The sequence below is a fragment of the Equus asinus genome, chromosome X, assembly GCF_041296235.1.
Source record: "Equus asinus isolate D_3611 breed Donkey chromosome X, EquAss-T2T_v2, whole genome shotgun sequence".
Taxonomy (NCBI): domain Eukaryota; kingdom Metazoa; phylum Chordata; class Mammalia; order Perissodactyla; family Equidae; genus Equus; species Equus asinus.
The window spans coordinates 121,094,187-121,111,667 of NC_091820.1; the positions used below are offsets into that span (position 1 = coordinate 121,094,187).

The window sequence follows — 17,481 nt, forward strand, 5'->3', positions numbered from 1 at the left end:
ACCAACAAATCAGCCCTTGGAATTATGCTGGAACCATTGGGAACGGTGCACTCTCTTCTTCTGTATTGCTAATCTAGTCAGATGCCAATAAGGACCTTTCAATGATAAACACACAGGAAATCAGAGCTGAGAAAAGGAGAGTGGCAGATTCCTAACCTCACAGTTTGAGCACCAGCATGCAGCTGTGCCTGAAGCCAACCCATTCATGGATCTTTCAACTATTTGACCTAACACATGTCTTTTTTTTTCTTAAACCAGCTTTATTTTGAAGTCTGTCACTTGTAACCTGAAGAACTCTGACAAATAAAGACCCATATCCTTATAATGCACTCCTGCCTCCATTTTACTTATACCGAGGATCATTTACTGATAGTAGCTTGTGTTTTTTTCTCTGTGCTATAGGTATTTTTGCCTACCATATCATGAGGGTAGCCAATAATTTATTCTTCCTTGTCTGATCTGCTTTTGAGCCACAAATGAGAAGCCATCTCCCATCCCATTTGTTGATGCTGTTTGTCTTTTAAGCATTGCTTTATTTAAGGAATTATTCTAGATAGTCTCAAAGGGGGAAGGAATAGAAGTGAAGGCTTGGGAATGGAAAAGAAAGATAGAAAAGGCAAAATGGGAGAGAGGTTTGGAAAACCTCCTGGGAGACTTAGAAGACCAAACAGAAGGAAGGACATTCAATTAGGAAACTATTGCTATTTTCTTGTGCACACTGTACCCTTTCAGTGCTCCGGGGGATATGGCAGAGCCTCAGAAGGAAATGACTGGGTGGTACAATGAGGGAGGTTGATCCGTAGGAACTATGGCTCCCAGTCTTGCACGTGGGATTCTTGCGTCCAAGCTTGGAATCGAAGTAGCACTGTCGTCTGCTTTTTTTTTTTTTAATTGTGGAAAATTATACGTAACATAAAATTTGCCATCTTAAGATGAATAGACAAAGAAAAGGTGATATATATATATATATACAATGGAATATGATTCAGCCGTAAAAAAGAAAAAAATCCTGCCATTTGCACCAATATGAACAGACTTTGAGGTATTATGCTAAGTGAAATAAGTCGTAAAGAGAAAGACACTGTATGATCTCACTTGTATATGGAATTGAAATACATTGAGTTCATAGAAACAGAGTAGAATGGTGGTTGCTAGGGACTGAAGGGTGGGGGAAAAGGGGAGATGTTGGTCAAACTTTCAGTTATAAGATGAATAAGTTCTGGGCATGTAACGTACAGCATGGTGGCTATATTTAACAATACTGTATTGTATACTTGAAAGTTGCTGTGAGAGTAAAGCTTTAATGTTCTCACCATACCAATGAAAACAACAACAAAATGGTAATTATGTGAGGTGAAGGATGTGTTAACTAACCTTATTGTGGTAAACATTTAGCGATCTAAATGTGTATCAAATCATCAAATTGTACACCTTAAACTTACACATATGTCAATTATATCTCAATAAAGCTGGAAAAGATTTACCATGTTCACCATTTTTTTAAGTGTACGGTTCAGTGGTATTAAGTACATTCACATTGTGCAAACCATCACCACCATCCATCTCCATAACTTTTTTCATCTTTTAAAGCTGAAACTCTATACCCATTAAACAATAACTCCCCGTTCTCCCTGCCTCCAGTTCCTGGCAGCCACCATTCTACTTTCTATCTCTATGAATTTAAGTACTCTAGGTACCTCATATAAGTAGAATTATGCAGTATTTGTCCTTTTGTGGCTGGCTTAGTTCATTTAGCATAATGTTCTCAAAGTTCATCCATGTTGTAGCGTGTGTCAGAATTCCCTTCATGTTTAAGGTTGAATAATATTCCATTGTATGTATATACACATTCTGTTTATCCATTCATCCATCAAAGGGCACTTGGGTTGCTTCTACCTTTTGGCTATTGTGAATAACACTGCTATGAGCATTGGTGTACAGGTATCTGTTCAAGTCCCTGCTTTCAATTCTCGGTATATATCCAGGTGTGCAATTGCTGATTTATATGGTAATTCTATGTTTAACTTTTTGAGGAACTCCCAAACTGTTTCCCTATTGGCTGTACCATTTTACATACCTACCAGAATGCACAAGTGTTCCAATTTCTGCACATCCTCACCAACACTGGTTCTTTTCCATTTTTTAAATAATAACCATCTTAGTGAGTGTGAAGTGGTATCTCATCACAGTTTTGCTTTGCATTTCCCTAATGTCTAATGATGTTGAGCATCTTTTTTTTTTCTTTTTGGTGAGGAAGATTGGCCCTGAGCTAACATCTGCACCAATCTTCCTCTTTTCGCTTGAGGAAGATTGTCTCTGAGCTGATATCTGTGCCAATCTTCCTTCATTTTGCATGTGGGAGGCTGCCACAGTGTGGCTTGAGGAGGGATGTGTAGGTCTGTGCCTGGGATCTGAACCTGTGAACCCAAGGCCACTGAAGTGGAGTGTGCAAACTCAACAACTGCACCACCGGGCTGTCCCCAATGTTGAGCATCTTTTCATCTGTTTATTGGCCATTTGTATATCTTCTTTGGAGAAATACCTGCTCAAGTCTTCCCTTCATCTATCTTCGAATTATTTGTTTTTTTGTTGTTGAGTTGTATGATACTTTTTAATCACTATATTAGGTGCTGAAAGTATAGTAATGGATAAAACACAGACCCTGCCCTCAAGAAATGCACAGGGTAGTGGGAAAAGCAGGCAATATTCTAATGCTGTGTGGTAAATCCAATGACAATTGTATGCTCAAGGTATTATGAGAGTTTTTTAAAAGAGGGGTACACTGGTGGAGATGGGAAGCAGACATGGAAGTTTTCCTGGGCGATATGGTACTTAAACAGAGTCTTAACAGAGGGTAGCCTGGCAAAAAAGGGGGAGGGTGGGCATTCCAGGCAGAAAGGCAACCATGAGCAATGGCTCACAGGCATGAAACAGCAGGGCGTGTGCTGGAAGCTACAAGCATTTACATGCTATTGAAGTAGCAAGTCCAAGGCAGGCAGTGGCAAGAGAAGAAGCTGGAGAAGTAGACAGGGACTGGATCATGCCAGGTGTTATAGGCTATTGCAAGGTATGTTTAGGCTTTATCTGGGGAGGTATGGGGTGCCATTGAAAAGTCTTAAGTAGAGGAGTAACATAGTCCAACTTGTGTTTTTGATCATAGCTTCCCAATCTTTTTTCATATTATATCATAGTATACATAGCATGATAACCTTCACATGCCATTCTGATGTAGGGAGAGTAGCGGCTGCATGCCGATGGAGACTAGAGGCCCAGGCTTTAGCTGCCCCAGGCCTAACACAGCTGTCCCAAGAGCTAAGATTGGGAAGGTGTTTTAGATAGAGCATTCTGACAGTCACGCGAAGAACGGATTGGAGGAAAACAACACTGGAGGCAGGGTGTCCAGTTAAACTAACCAGGTACAGTAGGGATAGAGAAAATAACCAGGAGATAGAGTTAACAGGACTTAGACTGGATATAGAAGGTGGGGGATGAGGAGTCAAATGTGATTCCCAGGTTTCTTGCTTGGATAAATGGATGGAGCAGCATATTTGAGAGGGAAGATGATAAGTTTAGGGCTGGATGTAAAGATTTGATTTACTTTGAGGTGAGTAGCTGGAGATGCCCAAGAGATGGCCATTATGTCCTTATTGGCTCTATCGGCTATGGAGAATTGAGCAGCATAGACCAAGGATCCAGTTCAGCGTGAAGATTCTTAGAGCTTTAAAAGGAGCCATGGGAGTGACCGTACTAGGGATCCACCTTCTTTGAAAAGTTTCCCAGCCCACAGCCTCAAAGCGGCAACCTTTCTTATGTACTATGTGACTCCATTTTTTGGGCCACAACTAAGTGTAACAGGGATGAAGATTTGACTCACCAATAACATTCTCTTATGAGAATCAGGCACTGGGGCCTAGTCGTTGAGTCTATTGTTGGTGGGGAACCAAGCTTGAAGGTCAAATCGAATAATCGTTCTCAAATTGTGTCCCCAGATTGTGAGAATCATTTGGGAACCTGTTAGAAATTCTAATTTCTCATACTTCATCCCATATCCACTGAATCAGAGACTCTTGAGTAGTCCCAGTAATCTACGTGTTACAAGCTACTAGGTACTTCTGGTGCAGGCTCTCAGTGATGTAGACTCTTAGGATAAGACCACCATTCTGAGAGTAGCCCTGATCAGTCACCTGAGTGCTGATAAGTAAGCAGAGAAAACTGGTTTGCAGAGAGAAGCAGGAGACTAGAGGAGAAAGAGACAGAGATTCAGAGAGGAGAAACAAATCACCTGATAACTTTTCAGTTCTACGAGGCCCCGTTGTTCTTTCTGCAATTGGAATTTGTGAAATTTCCCTGTATCATTACATAAATCCCTTTTATTTGAATGAAGTTTTCTTCTTTACAAGAAAAGTGCCCTGATTTCTTAGTCGATTATTTCTCCAAAAATCTATTACGCGTTTACTGTGTGGCTACTGTTCGAGGCATCATAAAGGATGTCAAGATCAACTAGACCTGGTTCTTGCCTTTGAGAAGCCCAGCTCAACGGAGGCGGCATAAAGTCAATGTAGGGGAGGTGGCTACTGAATTTTGAGATTACCTGGTAAGCACTAAATAAATACTAGCTGCATCTGAGTGGAAGAGTTGATAGTTGACATATACCTTGAATGATGAGTTTGCAAAGAAGAGGAGGAAGAAGAGGGAAAGGTGTTCCAAGTGGAGAGAAAAATAGCACATAGATATGGGAAACTATGGTATGGATCTGGGAAACGGTGAGTGATGTAAGGCTGGATTCTCCTTGTTGAAAATAAAGGAGGTGACTTCTCTGCCACCCCCTCCCTTTCCTTTCAAAATTTCTGTCTCTGCCCTCTTCATATGTAAATCTCTTTAATGGCTAAAGAAGCCTCTCACTAATCTCACAACTCTGGAATGTTTTCTCATTGACCTGGGAGCCATCTCTTAGAAATGCAGACATCAAAGGAGAAAGACATAGAGCCCCATCCTGTAGCAGGGAGAGAGCCTAACTTCCCTGGGCACCTTGCTCCAATCTGCAAAACTACCTCCTGTGCTAAAGGTGTGAGAAGTTTGTTTCTTCTATGGATAAAGTCAACACAGGTGGCCTCCCCAGTTATGACGATAAAGCTAGGACAAACTGTGAATGACACAGGGTGCTGTCAAGCCTCCTACTTGCGGACTAGTTATTGTTTATCTTGAAAACATGTATATAACGGGTTGTATCTGCTTGGCTATATAAGGGAGTGAGATTCCTTTTTGTCTTTGTAATCTCTTAGCAGATTGCCTATGATGCACGTCCCATTCTGGTTTAATGTGTATTCACTAATAAAGGTGTTTTCTTTCACTACTACCTTTGTGGAGAGGATTTGGGGGTTGGAAGAAGATCTCGTTTTTAATTGTATTTTTCTAACAGCGGTTTGGCTCGTCTGGAGTGTACAGGTTACAGAAGGCAGGGGGAAAGACGAAGCTAGAGGGCAAGCCTAAGGCCAGAGCACGAAAGAGTACTATGTTAGAGTGTAGGCTTTATTCCACAGGCAGTGAGGAGCTATCGAAGATTTTTAGTCAGGGAAGTGAAATAATCAATTTTTGACTGTAGAAAAATGATCCCGGCAGTAATGTGCAGGGTGGATTGGATAGGAGAAGGGTCAAGTGGGATAACAGTGAATGTGGACACAATAACAATTTAAAATACACTTAAAAGTTTACTTAGTCTGTTATTACTCAAAGGTTATTCTTAGACTGGCCTTTCCCTAAGCCCACTAACAATATCTGGATTTGTATATTTTTATTTTTACCACTCGGTAAAATTTCTCCAGGATGTGGGAAGTACTGGACAACGATAGTGGGTGTGGCTGCATGTTCAATACTCCTTGGCCATTTTTTTAATGGTTTGGGTGCTTCTCTGGCCCCACAGTCTCATCCCAATGATTCTTGAGGTCCTACACATCTTCAGGATCCAGAATATCTCTGATGGTGTCCATCAGGAGAAAGGAGCTGCTTACTATAGTGGTCTCTACCACTGGCTGGGGCTCAGTTTATGGTAAACATTTGCTTGATATTCAGTGAGGTCCTGTACACCGATCGAACTGGGATGTGACTGATAGCACAAATGCCTCATTTATTAGCAGCCCCTACCTGCAGCCCCAAATTGTGAACACTGATTGCCTGGAGTCATGTGAATTCAGGTTTTCCTAGTATAACAACCCGTGAATGAATTTCTCTGGGATTTTGTGAATAAAAATTGAGAAGAACCAAAGCACTTTGAATGGACTACACAGACATTTATTAAATAGTTAACAAAGGCACATCAATAACCACTTATAATATAGATATTTATAATTAACATAGATATGATTCCCTCTTAACTGCCAATTTCCCCAACAAACAATCATTCAACTCTTCAGGTCCTGAAGGCTAAAGGCAAAGTCCTGATCCTATTCTTCCCTACCCTTTTCTTGAGAGCCACATTGATCCTCAATGGGTTGACCATCATCTTTGGAGCCATGTCTCTAACAACATGCTGACTGTGGAGACTCCTCAGATTCCTTCTGCGTTATTTCAAGTCCAGTTGTTAATGAACAGGCTGTCTGCTTTAACAGGTGCTGTTGCTACTGCTTGCTGCTATTCATTCCCCATTACTCTATGATTTTTCACCAGTCTATCTCTTTGCACGTGTACATGCATGCAATGCGCTGAATCACTTACAGGGAGAACTCTCCCTCTCACCAGGGAAATGTATGATTTTTCTGGCATCTGTTGTGCTTTGCCCCGGCTGCCCTGCCTGCCTCTGCACTGCACTGTTTCCATGCACAACACAAAAATGCTGGGCTGCACTGACCGGAACTTCCTTCTTATACTGATTTCTGCATCCACTTCAGAATGCTGTGGTTTTGCTTTGGGCGTCTGTTTGTAAGGACTGGAATCAGACCTCCAGATCCTCTCACAAACCTCTCTCACTCTTATGTCCGGGTGGCTGCCCTTTCTGTCATTGGAGCTCTTGGCTTTTATTCCCCAGATTCTGACTGTCCTCCTGCCTGAGGGAGAAGTGTAAGTGCAGGCACTGAAAGGAAAATCTGGGAGGGCTCAGTTAAATGGGAATTTCTAGTAGAGGAAAGAGACAGTGAAAAATCAGAGCATGCGTCCATCCATTGAATCTTCACAAGTATATGCATTAGATTGCTCCAGAAAATCAGGCCTGTCACTGAGTCATGTTCTCTACTACAGCTGCTGACCGTGGGAGTAGATTCTGGTCTGTGGAATTTTGGGATGTTCACTATCTAGTCAGTATTTTAGGTTCATTATTATATCAGAACTTTCCCAACAATAACAAAATTATAAGAGTCTTCCTGTGTTGGGTTTCTTGAGGTGGTAAATGACTGCACCACTTATCCATAAGAATTTGATCACTGCCTACAGGCTCTTGTTCAAATGCCTAGACGTTTGCCTCAGTAAAACATGTCTCCCTCATCTACGCATGTGGCCATCTGATAATCAATCACTGGAGAGTCATGCCTTTTTACATACAAACGCTCTCAGGAGGGGCAACACATTAAGCACTGCCAATCTTTGACACTGGAATGTATCACAACTAAGCTGCTCTCCATAGTCTGAGATCCCAACAGGAAAGTTCTGAAAGAGAAAAGTCCAGATCTACCTGTGAAAGCAGGCCTGATAAGTTGCTACCATGGGGCTTCTAGAGGGCTAGAGGCCACCATGAGGGGTGAGAAAAGGAGGGGCTTAGAAGGATGCTGGAAAAAGAGGTTGAAAACGCCAAGGGAAACTTGTTTTACATCCGGTTTTGCCTGTGGGTCAACTTTCTTCTGGCCAACAGAAATTCCATTTTGAAGATGGTCAGGAATGCCTGCCCTGAATTCTCACCCATCGTTCAGTAGCTTCAAAGAGAAACACATAAACTTAATTCTGAAGAGGCCAGAGACCTCTTGGAAATGTCTATATACTGAACTGGTTTTAGTGCTGGGATTATCACAGACTCACAGAAACATGTACAACACATCAAAGGGCACAAAGTCAGCTTATCAAGAAGTGCCATAGTGGAACCACACTTAGAGATAGTAAAGCAGGACATAAGGGGCAAGGGAGCTGATACTGGACAAGGACCCAACCTTCTCCCTGGCCCTTTTCATCGTTGTAGACACACGAATAATACTTTACTCTGTCACAACCTCTCATCCAGTCTCCTCACCTCAGTTTGCTATGAGCTTGACAAACAAATGGTGGCCAATGAGAAGAAGTTCTCAATTAGTATTTTTAAATATTTAGAAATCTGACAGAATAAAGTATTACCAAGTTACGTTGTGCTTTCTTAAAGAACAAAAATGATTATCTTTTCATTCCTGTGCCATTTGTTGGAGAATACCAATTTTAAGTGAGAGAAAACATTTTAATGGAAAAATTAATGCATCCCATTGTTATGAAACCATTGCTGCCCGTCTTGAAAAGAATGAATTGGCACTGGTTCCATATGTTACACTGAAGATGCAAAATAGAAATGAATAACTTGGAAGGTATAAACTTCTAATAATGTATCTTAGAATATGCCTCAGAATTTCTGAAGCAGCATAGAAAACAGTAAGCATTATCTCAAAATTTTTAGTTTTCTTTTACCAAAATATGTGTCTTTCTTGTGTTATTGACTTCAATATTACAGGAATAATACATCTAATACAATGAATGTATTATCTATATAATTGAAAATACTGAAGGTATATTTGGAAGTGAATTTATTCTATGTATTAAATATAACATTGGACCAAGTCACAAATTTAAATTTTAGGTTAGAATTACTAAATATTAGGATTAATATACTAGAACATGAATAGCTTTTAAGTGAATTCCTAATGTGTGAATATGGATTCATAAAAAAAGAGATAATCAAGAAATTTATACATTTTATTAAAAGAACAAAAAAACATAGAAATAGCATACTAAAATGAGTTGCATAATGCACACTTTTAAACACAGACAAGCAATACAGCACTATAACTTGGAAAAAAACAAAAGAAATAAAAGCATCTGCCCTATAGATAGCAGTTGAGGGAATGAGCTATTGCATTTTGGAGGCAAAATATTATGGGTACAATTTATATTTATGAAATATTGTGATCGTTATTTAAATCTGTAATTGTTGCACAGGGTTAATACTTTTCTTATCTATAGGTATTTTTAAATTGGCATTTTTCTGCCCAAAAATGTGCTTCCATTTTCATGGATACCAGATTATTTTTATATTAATGCATAAACTTAGCCCTTACAAAAAGAGTACATTTAGGAGCATCTTTCTTAAAATCTTAATTTAAATTATTGTGATCCACGGGCAGGATAACAAATGGCTCATTTTCTAATAATTAAAGCAGCAACAACAATAATAAAAGGAAATTTACTTTGAAAAGGATAACCTCAGAATCCAATGACATGATGGTCATACCATTCTCTCAACTGCTAGACACAAAAGCCATAGCAACAAAATAATTTGCTTTCCATCATTAACAAATAGCATCTGTATACAGAAATAAAGCTTTGCAACCATGCAGTTCTATGACAGATAAGTCTTTAGGTTGTGTGTTTTGAGAAAAAAGAGCACTGCTTAAAGTTGGGTTACTTTTAGGTCTAGTTACAGAGGTATTTTTTGAAGTAAAGTAATATGATGTAGAAGATGCCTAGTGAGGTTTTATGCACTATCTACAAATAGCTGTGACTTATTTCATAGTGATGCGTTTTTTCTTTTTAGGTGTACTATAACTCAGGATGGGTTCCATTTAAAGATACAATTTCTCTGGAATAATCCTGCTTTGGAGTATTGATGGGTGGCTCTCCTCTGTGCAAGGACAAGTGAAGGGGCTAGAAACGGTATGAATTAGTCAAACTAAACCCTTCTCTGGGCTTAATAATAGAGGTCCTTTTTTGGGTCTCAAGTTATTCACATTCTGTTATACTTCATTCTTTAATTTTACTTATTTAAACATAGCACTGTGTTTAAGCTCCAAAGAGTGTGACCCAGTGGTTGTCAGCATGCACGTCATGCCATCAATTAAGCGGATATCTTTTGTGATGCTTCTAGGTTCATTCTTACTATTTTATAGACGATTCTTCCTGACTTAAAATCTTACTATATTTCTACTGACCTTACGAAAACATATTCTTGTGGCTTATAGATTTACAAGGAAACGTCAGCACAAGAACACGAGTTAAGTTGAGAAAAGATGTTGGTGATAAGGTTGAAGTTGAGTTCCTAACTATAGAATGAATGAATGCTTACATTTTATATCAATGGAAATGCTGGTCAGGTGGTCAGGCTGTTAGTTGTATGGCTGACTCTAAGTGATTATGGCTGAAGGGGGGGAAAAAAAGAAACTTCTACGCAACTGGCCCTGAGCTATTGGACAACTGTAAGGCTTGGGTTGCTTTCTGGCTTTGGCTTATTTTCCTGTCTCTGTAAGTGAGAACTATCAAAATGGGTATCAATACTAATATCAACTCCCCCAATGCCAGGATGGGCTTCTCCAGGCCAAGGGCAACACAGCCCAAGATGTGAAGGACTAAAAATGCCTGTGGTAATCTATCCTTAAACCTTTCTAACTTTGATCTTTTCTAGGCTTCATTATCTGGAGGCAATAAAAAGTTAAATGGTGAACTGTTAGGTGATGTGGGAGCTGAAATTGGCAGAGAGGGTCTGATACAAACATTATTTTCCAGCTCTGATGTATGTAAGATTTTGGCTGGTTCTCTTCTGTTTAGTTAAAACAGCGGGAAGCTGAAGTGGCACAGTGAAGCACTTTCTAATCTGGTAAAGGTGAGTCAAAAAACAGCTTCCACTGAACAGGTATAAGGTAAATAAAGTCATTCATAAACGTATGCCACGAACATTTTTTCCTTTGTTGAAGGGAATGAAATGCCCATGCTGGCCATGCTTAACTGTTAAATTACACTTTTCAATGGTTGCCAATTTGGTTTGGGGTTCTGGATCTTAAAGGGGAAATAGTGGGGCACATTAACAATTTATCATTTAAATACATATTAATTGATGTAACTGATATAGAAGAATGATAATTTTCTGTGAAAGATGAAATCTAATTTGATCATAATGGGAATATCCATCTCGCAATTTACAGAGTATTTCACTGCTTGCAACCATTGAAAGAAAAACATCAGCCAGAAACCTGCCTGGAGTGTGTGTGTGTGGGGGGGAGGGGTGTTTACAATGAAGATTAATTTAAAAAGCAAAAAATTTTTGCCAGTGGTCCTGCTAAAAGATGAAGTCCTTTTACTCTTGTTCAGTGCTGTTAATTGACATTGACCTGTTACCTGTGACCAGTCTTGTCTTTTGGTGAGCGGTAGCAAACTAGAAAGCCTCCACGACAGCAAAGCAACATCATACTTTTAGTTCAGCCTTCTAGTAAAAAACCCCTCCATCTCAAAGCCTTAGAGAGAACCCTCTCTTACCAGCTTTTCCACTATTATCACAGATTTCTTATATTTAAAAAAAAAAAGCTCCAAGCATTGCTTTCATGGACTATGTACATAAGTGCAAAAAAGGTGTGTCTCACACATTCGCACCCTAACTGAGACAATCAGTTAACTGCAGCATATGTTTCTTAAACACTGTTAAGGGGTCATTCCACAGTACCTTTATGTATGGTTTTACAAAGATGAATTAATTTTAATCTATGCTTTTGTCATTCTTTAATCCCCATTTGGATGTATTTGTAGAGGTATGTAATTCCAGAAGAGAGAAGTTTTGTAGCTACGGCTATGCCACTTGAATAGAGTAATCTTGAAAATATAGTTATGAAAAAAAGGTCAGGTAATGTATTATAAATACAAAACCATTGTGTTTTGAAGTCTAGATACTGTGGAATAACCCTATCCACACAACAAATTCTATAAGCTATAAAGCCTGATTCTGGAATCCATGTGTTGTAAACTTTTTGATCAAAAAGTCACACAAAAACACAAATTCAGGCTTCATGTGGGAATTTGGGATAAACAATCAACCATATCTGTTTTCTGAGCTTTGAGCTGTATCTTCTACATGCTCATACTGTCAAAAACCACGTACAGTTTACAAGTAAAATTTTCACAAAAAAGTGTGTCTAAAGGTAGCCATGTTGTAGTTTTGTTGCTAAAGCAACGACTAAATATAATTAGTTAAAATTATTATTTGTACATAAAGTTAAGTTTGTTCTTAAACTGTGAACTGTAAAGAATAGTTATGCACTATAACCTACATCTTGTCATGCTTCAGTGTCAGTTTAGAACATATCTAGGCGAATTGAATACATGTAGTAAAATCTTAAACTTTCTCTAACTCTCCTTCACAATTAAGTTCATTAGTTACTTAGCGATATAAAAAAGTAACAAAATTAAAACCTTAAAAACTAACAAGAAAAATGAAAACATGGCACCAATTAGTGAGCTGGTGCTCAGAACCTATATTTGTAATTATATTTAGTTTGATTAGGCTATGGGCTAAGTTTGCCAAAAAAAGATTATTCTTTTACATACTGTTTATTCTATTGCCTTCAAGAGGCACTAGTAAAATCAAAAATTAGGCCACTATCTTCCTAAATCTATTAAACAGAATTGGGAAATCATATTTCCCTCAATCATATTTCTCTATTTCTATTTCAATGTGTGTGAAATGTAGAAGAGATAAAAAGAAAGAGGATTCCAGTTTCTAATGATTCTGTGCATCACAGCCTACCCTACAGACTAAAACAAGTTGGAAGCCTTGGGGCTGCATTTTACCTAAGAACATCCTCATCCACACTCTCCAAAGGAAGAAGGGAAGAACCAAATAACATTCCAAGTAGCACATGGGGCCTTCCCTGCATATTATTTAATAAAATTTAATGCCAATATTGTCCTTATTCAGACATCGCTATGCTTACTGGTCATGCCATTAAAAACAGATTCAAGCTGTAAAGATTAATTTTATCTGGCTCCTGCTGATGGTAGAAGGTACTTGCTTTTCCCAAATTGGAGAGCTAGTGAGCTGAGGCTGCCCATTAGTGAACACAGCCTAGTGGCGTAGGACAACACTTATGGCAAGATCAAAGTGCTTTAGCATGTTCAAAAACGGATGGAGAAGATTGATGGAGTAGAGAGAGGATGGCTTTTCACATCACGATTAACTACAAATTAAAAGACTCTAACCTAGACAAGTGAAATGAAATGCAACAGCTGGTTGTGGAATCATGCTCCAATTGCAAAAGTAAATACTGTATTTAAATAGCAATTTTATGAATCCATTTAATTTTAATCTAATTTTAATCCCTCTTTAAAATATACTTATGTTATGGTCACATAGTGCTTTCTTTTTAAAAAAATTGACATTACTAAAATCCTCTTAAAAGATAACTTTTAGATTATATTCTCTGTATACATGACCTGATTTATCCAAGTTTCAGCACTCTTGCATACTTTTGCAAAAGGCTGAGAGAAATGAACAAAAAGAATAATTTTGGATAAATAAAAATAGAGGCCCTTGTAAATTACAAAGCTTATAAAATGTTAACTAGAATCACAGGTGATTAGAATTTTATATATACAATTCATCCAGTAAATTTTTGTTTAGAGTCACTGATTAGCTTTGTGACTTCTCTTTTTAACTGGAAACTTAAAGTCTAATGACTTACTTTTCTTCTTTTCTTTTCTTGAATAAAGACAACTTGAATAAGTCATTGCACAACTAGTTTCAAGAGTGCTATCTTAAAATTGCATTTTTGTCAAAATTCTTTTCCATCTGATCAAAACTTTAGTGCTTTAAGTTTTCTTTAAGTTCGTTTACAAAGCAACTTTTAAAATGCCAACAATATAAAAAATTGTGGCACCAAAAATATAACTACTCTGAATACCCCTCGCTAAACCTCTTACTAAAAAATGTCATTATTAATGTCTTCCAGTGCCTAAAGCATCATGAAACCGCTGTACTCTAGGTTGATCATCTGTGTCCATCTTCGTCAGAGGTTTAAAAAGTTAAATGAGACAGCATGTTGCATCAAAATGTCAAACTACACAAAAAAGTTCATTTTCCACTTAAAACGTCTCAACTCTTTTAAGGAATACATCCAGACTAGCTCAGGTGCATCCTTCCTGGATTTGTGTGATCAGGTCTGCCCTTCTGGAGAGGCAGTGGCACAGCTTATACAAAATTCAGTTCCATACACAGGTTATTTCACAAAAGCAAACTCTACTTTGTTTAACAATGTTCAGATTTGGGGAAACAGAAATTAAGTGGTTCAAAGAATCAATAGGTGAAAGTCAGGATATTTCTTGTTTTCTAACTCTAGGCAACACTGTCAATAGATGACAATGGCTCTATACAAGCAAGACCATTTAGAAATCACTGATGACCATAATTTGGATTGATAATTAAGATCAACAGGAAATCAACTACCAAAGAGCTCATTTTGTTCTTTTGTATCCTGAGCCAAATTGATCTGCTTCGGGACGGAGTCTCAAATGTTCTGAAGCACAAACAATGTAAAACGGAGGAACGAGTGGGAGCCAGGATATGTTTTTGCTCCCGACTACCACCAACTAGTGAGGTAGCCTTGGGCAAGTCACATGGCCCGGGCCTCAGTTTCATCAACCTTGAAAAGGTTTTGCCAACTCCATCGTTCTGTGATTCAAACATTACTAGCTGGCCTACGGTATCCTAAATCAGATTTACTCTTTGCTTGTCATTCTCATGAAGGAGAAAACAAACCTGTGGTACACAGCAAAGTTGACCATTTTATATTTTCCAGTGAGAGAATATATATTTAGTAGAAAATATTAAATCTATCTAAATTGGTGCAAAATATCATATGGTTCCACCACTGTATAATAATAGTAACTTTAATAACTGAGTAGAGTGGGGGAGGTATGCCACATACAATATGAACTAATTACTATTTTACTTGGTTATAAAATTACTTTATAAGTATTAGCAATGTGAATTCAGCTCAGCTTTGTGGAGTGTGGCCACTCTGTCTTACCAAAAGGGTGCTAAAAACCTTTTATAATACCAAATACGTATAAAACAAACAAACAAAGGCTTGTTTATGATGTGAGAGACTCTGTTGTTAATAAAGTTTGGGAAAGGCCAAGACAACACTTGACATCTATCACAGGCGCTTGCTCCTTCACTGAAGTATTAAACAAAACGAAACTCAGATGAACTGAAGCGGAAGACAACTGTGCAAATCCTTCCTAGAACTTTTAAATAAGTCAAAGAGTAATTTTAAATGTCTCCCTGCCCCCCTCCCCACCCCTGCCATTTCTCCAAACCTATACTCAGGCTCCAACTGCGATCAATAGAAAAGATTGTCCATTTGGAGAGGAAAGGCCTTGCTCGGAACCAATTCTCTTTCACCCTGACTGACTTTCGCTAGATTGCCTCTTACTTATTATTCAAAGAGTAGTCCAAAGAGCATGAGACATTTGCATTCAGAAAATGGCACTTGTGTAAAAGGTTACATTGCAATGGTTTTTACACACTTTCCTCCAATATCTAAGAGCTATCTCGATGCCCCCATCTCCCTGTTTACTGTATAACCGGTAATGAGAATACCTTTAAGCCTCCAAGTACCAATTTCTCAGCTGAAGATGACAAATGGCTCAGTTTTAGACACCCAACCTAAGAGACAGGATCCTTGAGCCACAAAAAATGTAACGGGCACTTTAATTTTTAGTATAAATGCTGAGAAATTCATTTAAAGGTAATTTCTAGTTTTTCAAGCTATTTAAGGAGTGAAATTAGGGATTAATGTTTTAAGAAGTTCCCTGTTTTTTGCAGGTAATTATTTCTCTCTCACAAAAAATCTCGTAATGTGATCATATTAGGCAAGGTCAGATCTACAGGCACAAATTATACACATGCATGTTTATGAACAGGTTTTGTGCACATGCAAAAGCGAGGCCTTTTAAATGTCTTCCCCAGGAAGCCTACAAAAATATTCTAAAGAGAAAGGGAGCATATTAACATTAACCTGTCATGTTTGTTAAGCACGTATATTTCTGTTTCCCGTTAATAACATTTTAGTTGAAATCAATCACCATACATATACAGCAACACTATAGTACGTAAAAAACTAACACAACGCACCACACCACGGTACAATACAGTATAATCATGAGGAAAATGGTACTGGATATACCTGTTACATTCTAAATCAACCCGATGGACTACTGTGTAAACAAAACAGTAAGGTAACACTTCAAAACAGATGAACATTTATCCACCAAGAATGCACAGTAAGCCAACAGTTCACTGTGGAGATTCATTCAGCATAACGGTTATTGGAAAATTACAAACAATAATGTAACAAATTGCAAAATCTTATGATCATGTTCTACCTAATAATTCAAATAAGACAGATGGTAGTTATTAGTTTTCTATTTGTGTTTTCACATCTCCATTGATTGTTTAATGCTTTAATTTTACTTGAATTGGTTGGTTGGTATTTTTTTTGTTTAATATATTAACTGCACCACGCTTATTATTGTGTTGGTAGAAGAGGACATACGAGAGTATACATAGAAAGGCCATATGGAGGTTCTCACGGAGAGATTCTGATACTCCAGAACTCTGTTGTTCAGAATTTCAACTGGAATGGAAAGAAAAAAGAAGAAAGAGTGAGAAATATTGAAGGGTTATTGAAGTGGGAGTCAGGATACTTGGTTCTTTTTCCATTCTGTGTGTGAACTATGCCAAGATACTCCTCACTCGGAGTTTCATATTCTACATCTGTGAAAGTGGGGCTGTTGGAAACGGTCACTAAAGAGTCATACACCATGAAAGTCTATGGTTCTCACTGAGTGCTAATGTAGAGAATTGCCCTAAGTTAACAGAGATGCACTCAATTGTTTAAGGCATTATCCACACACCGCCAAAACCTTCTGATGAACATCCACCCACCCATCCACTTCCTTCAACAAGCATATATTGATAAAACATGTTTGAAACCAAACGTTTTGAAATACGCAAATATTAAATAAACTTTAAACTTTTTATCTGAATGTTTTGGAGCTATGCAGAAATAGCCTGTGTGAAATCTAGGTACGTGGTATTTTGCAAAATTACATTTTTGAACTTTGGAGAAATTTTTAACATCTGTTACACATCGAAGTGATTATAATGTGCCAAATACATCCAAATTTTCTAACGGAATCGAGCAAAAAGGAATCACTATTCCCAAACACGTTCTGCTGGAAAGTTCATTATATCTGACAATTTTCATTTACTTTGATGAGAAGCAGCCCATGAGAATCAGGAAGGTGTTTGCAAAGCCTGTAGTCTCATGTTTGGTGCCATACCCAAGTTGCCACTATCCCAAATGATACCCCTGAAACTATTACAATTTACAGTTACTTTAGTTATTCCATGTACTCAAAGGTGTCTTTTAAAAACATTCTTCATGTTTGAAGGGACCTATTTATCTCATGTACAGTTAGCTCCAGGCTCTATCCAGA

The 17,481-nt window shown here is 38.1% G+C and overlaps 1 protein-coding gene across 37 annotated transcripts in view; it reads right to left on the reverse strand.

The window, feature by feature from the left end:
- Positions 1 to 17,481, reverse strand: part of MBNL3 (muscleblind like splicing regulator 3) — a 152,168-nt gene that overhangs the window by 26,136 nt on the left and 108,551 nt on the right. For 22 of the 37 annotated variants that reach the window (XM_070503081.1, XM_070503083.1, XM_070503079.1 and 19 more), the window contains one exon: positions 14,850 to 16,616. The exons of the other annotated variants lie outside the window; for them this stretch is intronic. In XM_070503081.1, coding sequence (XP_070359182.1) covers positions 16,483 to 16,616 — 134 coding nt within the window. In that variant the 3' untranslated portion in view covers positions 14,850 to 16,482. Of the gene's footprint in view, positions 1 to 14,849; positions 16,617 to 17,481 lie in introns of those variants that run through there. 37 annotated transcript variants of the gene reach the window in all.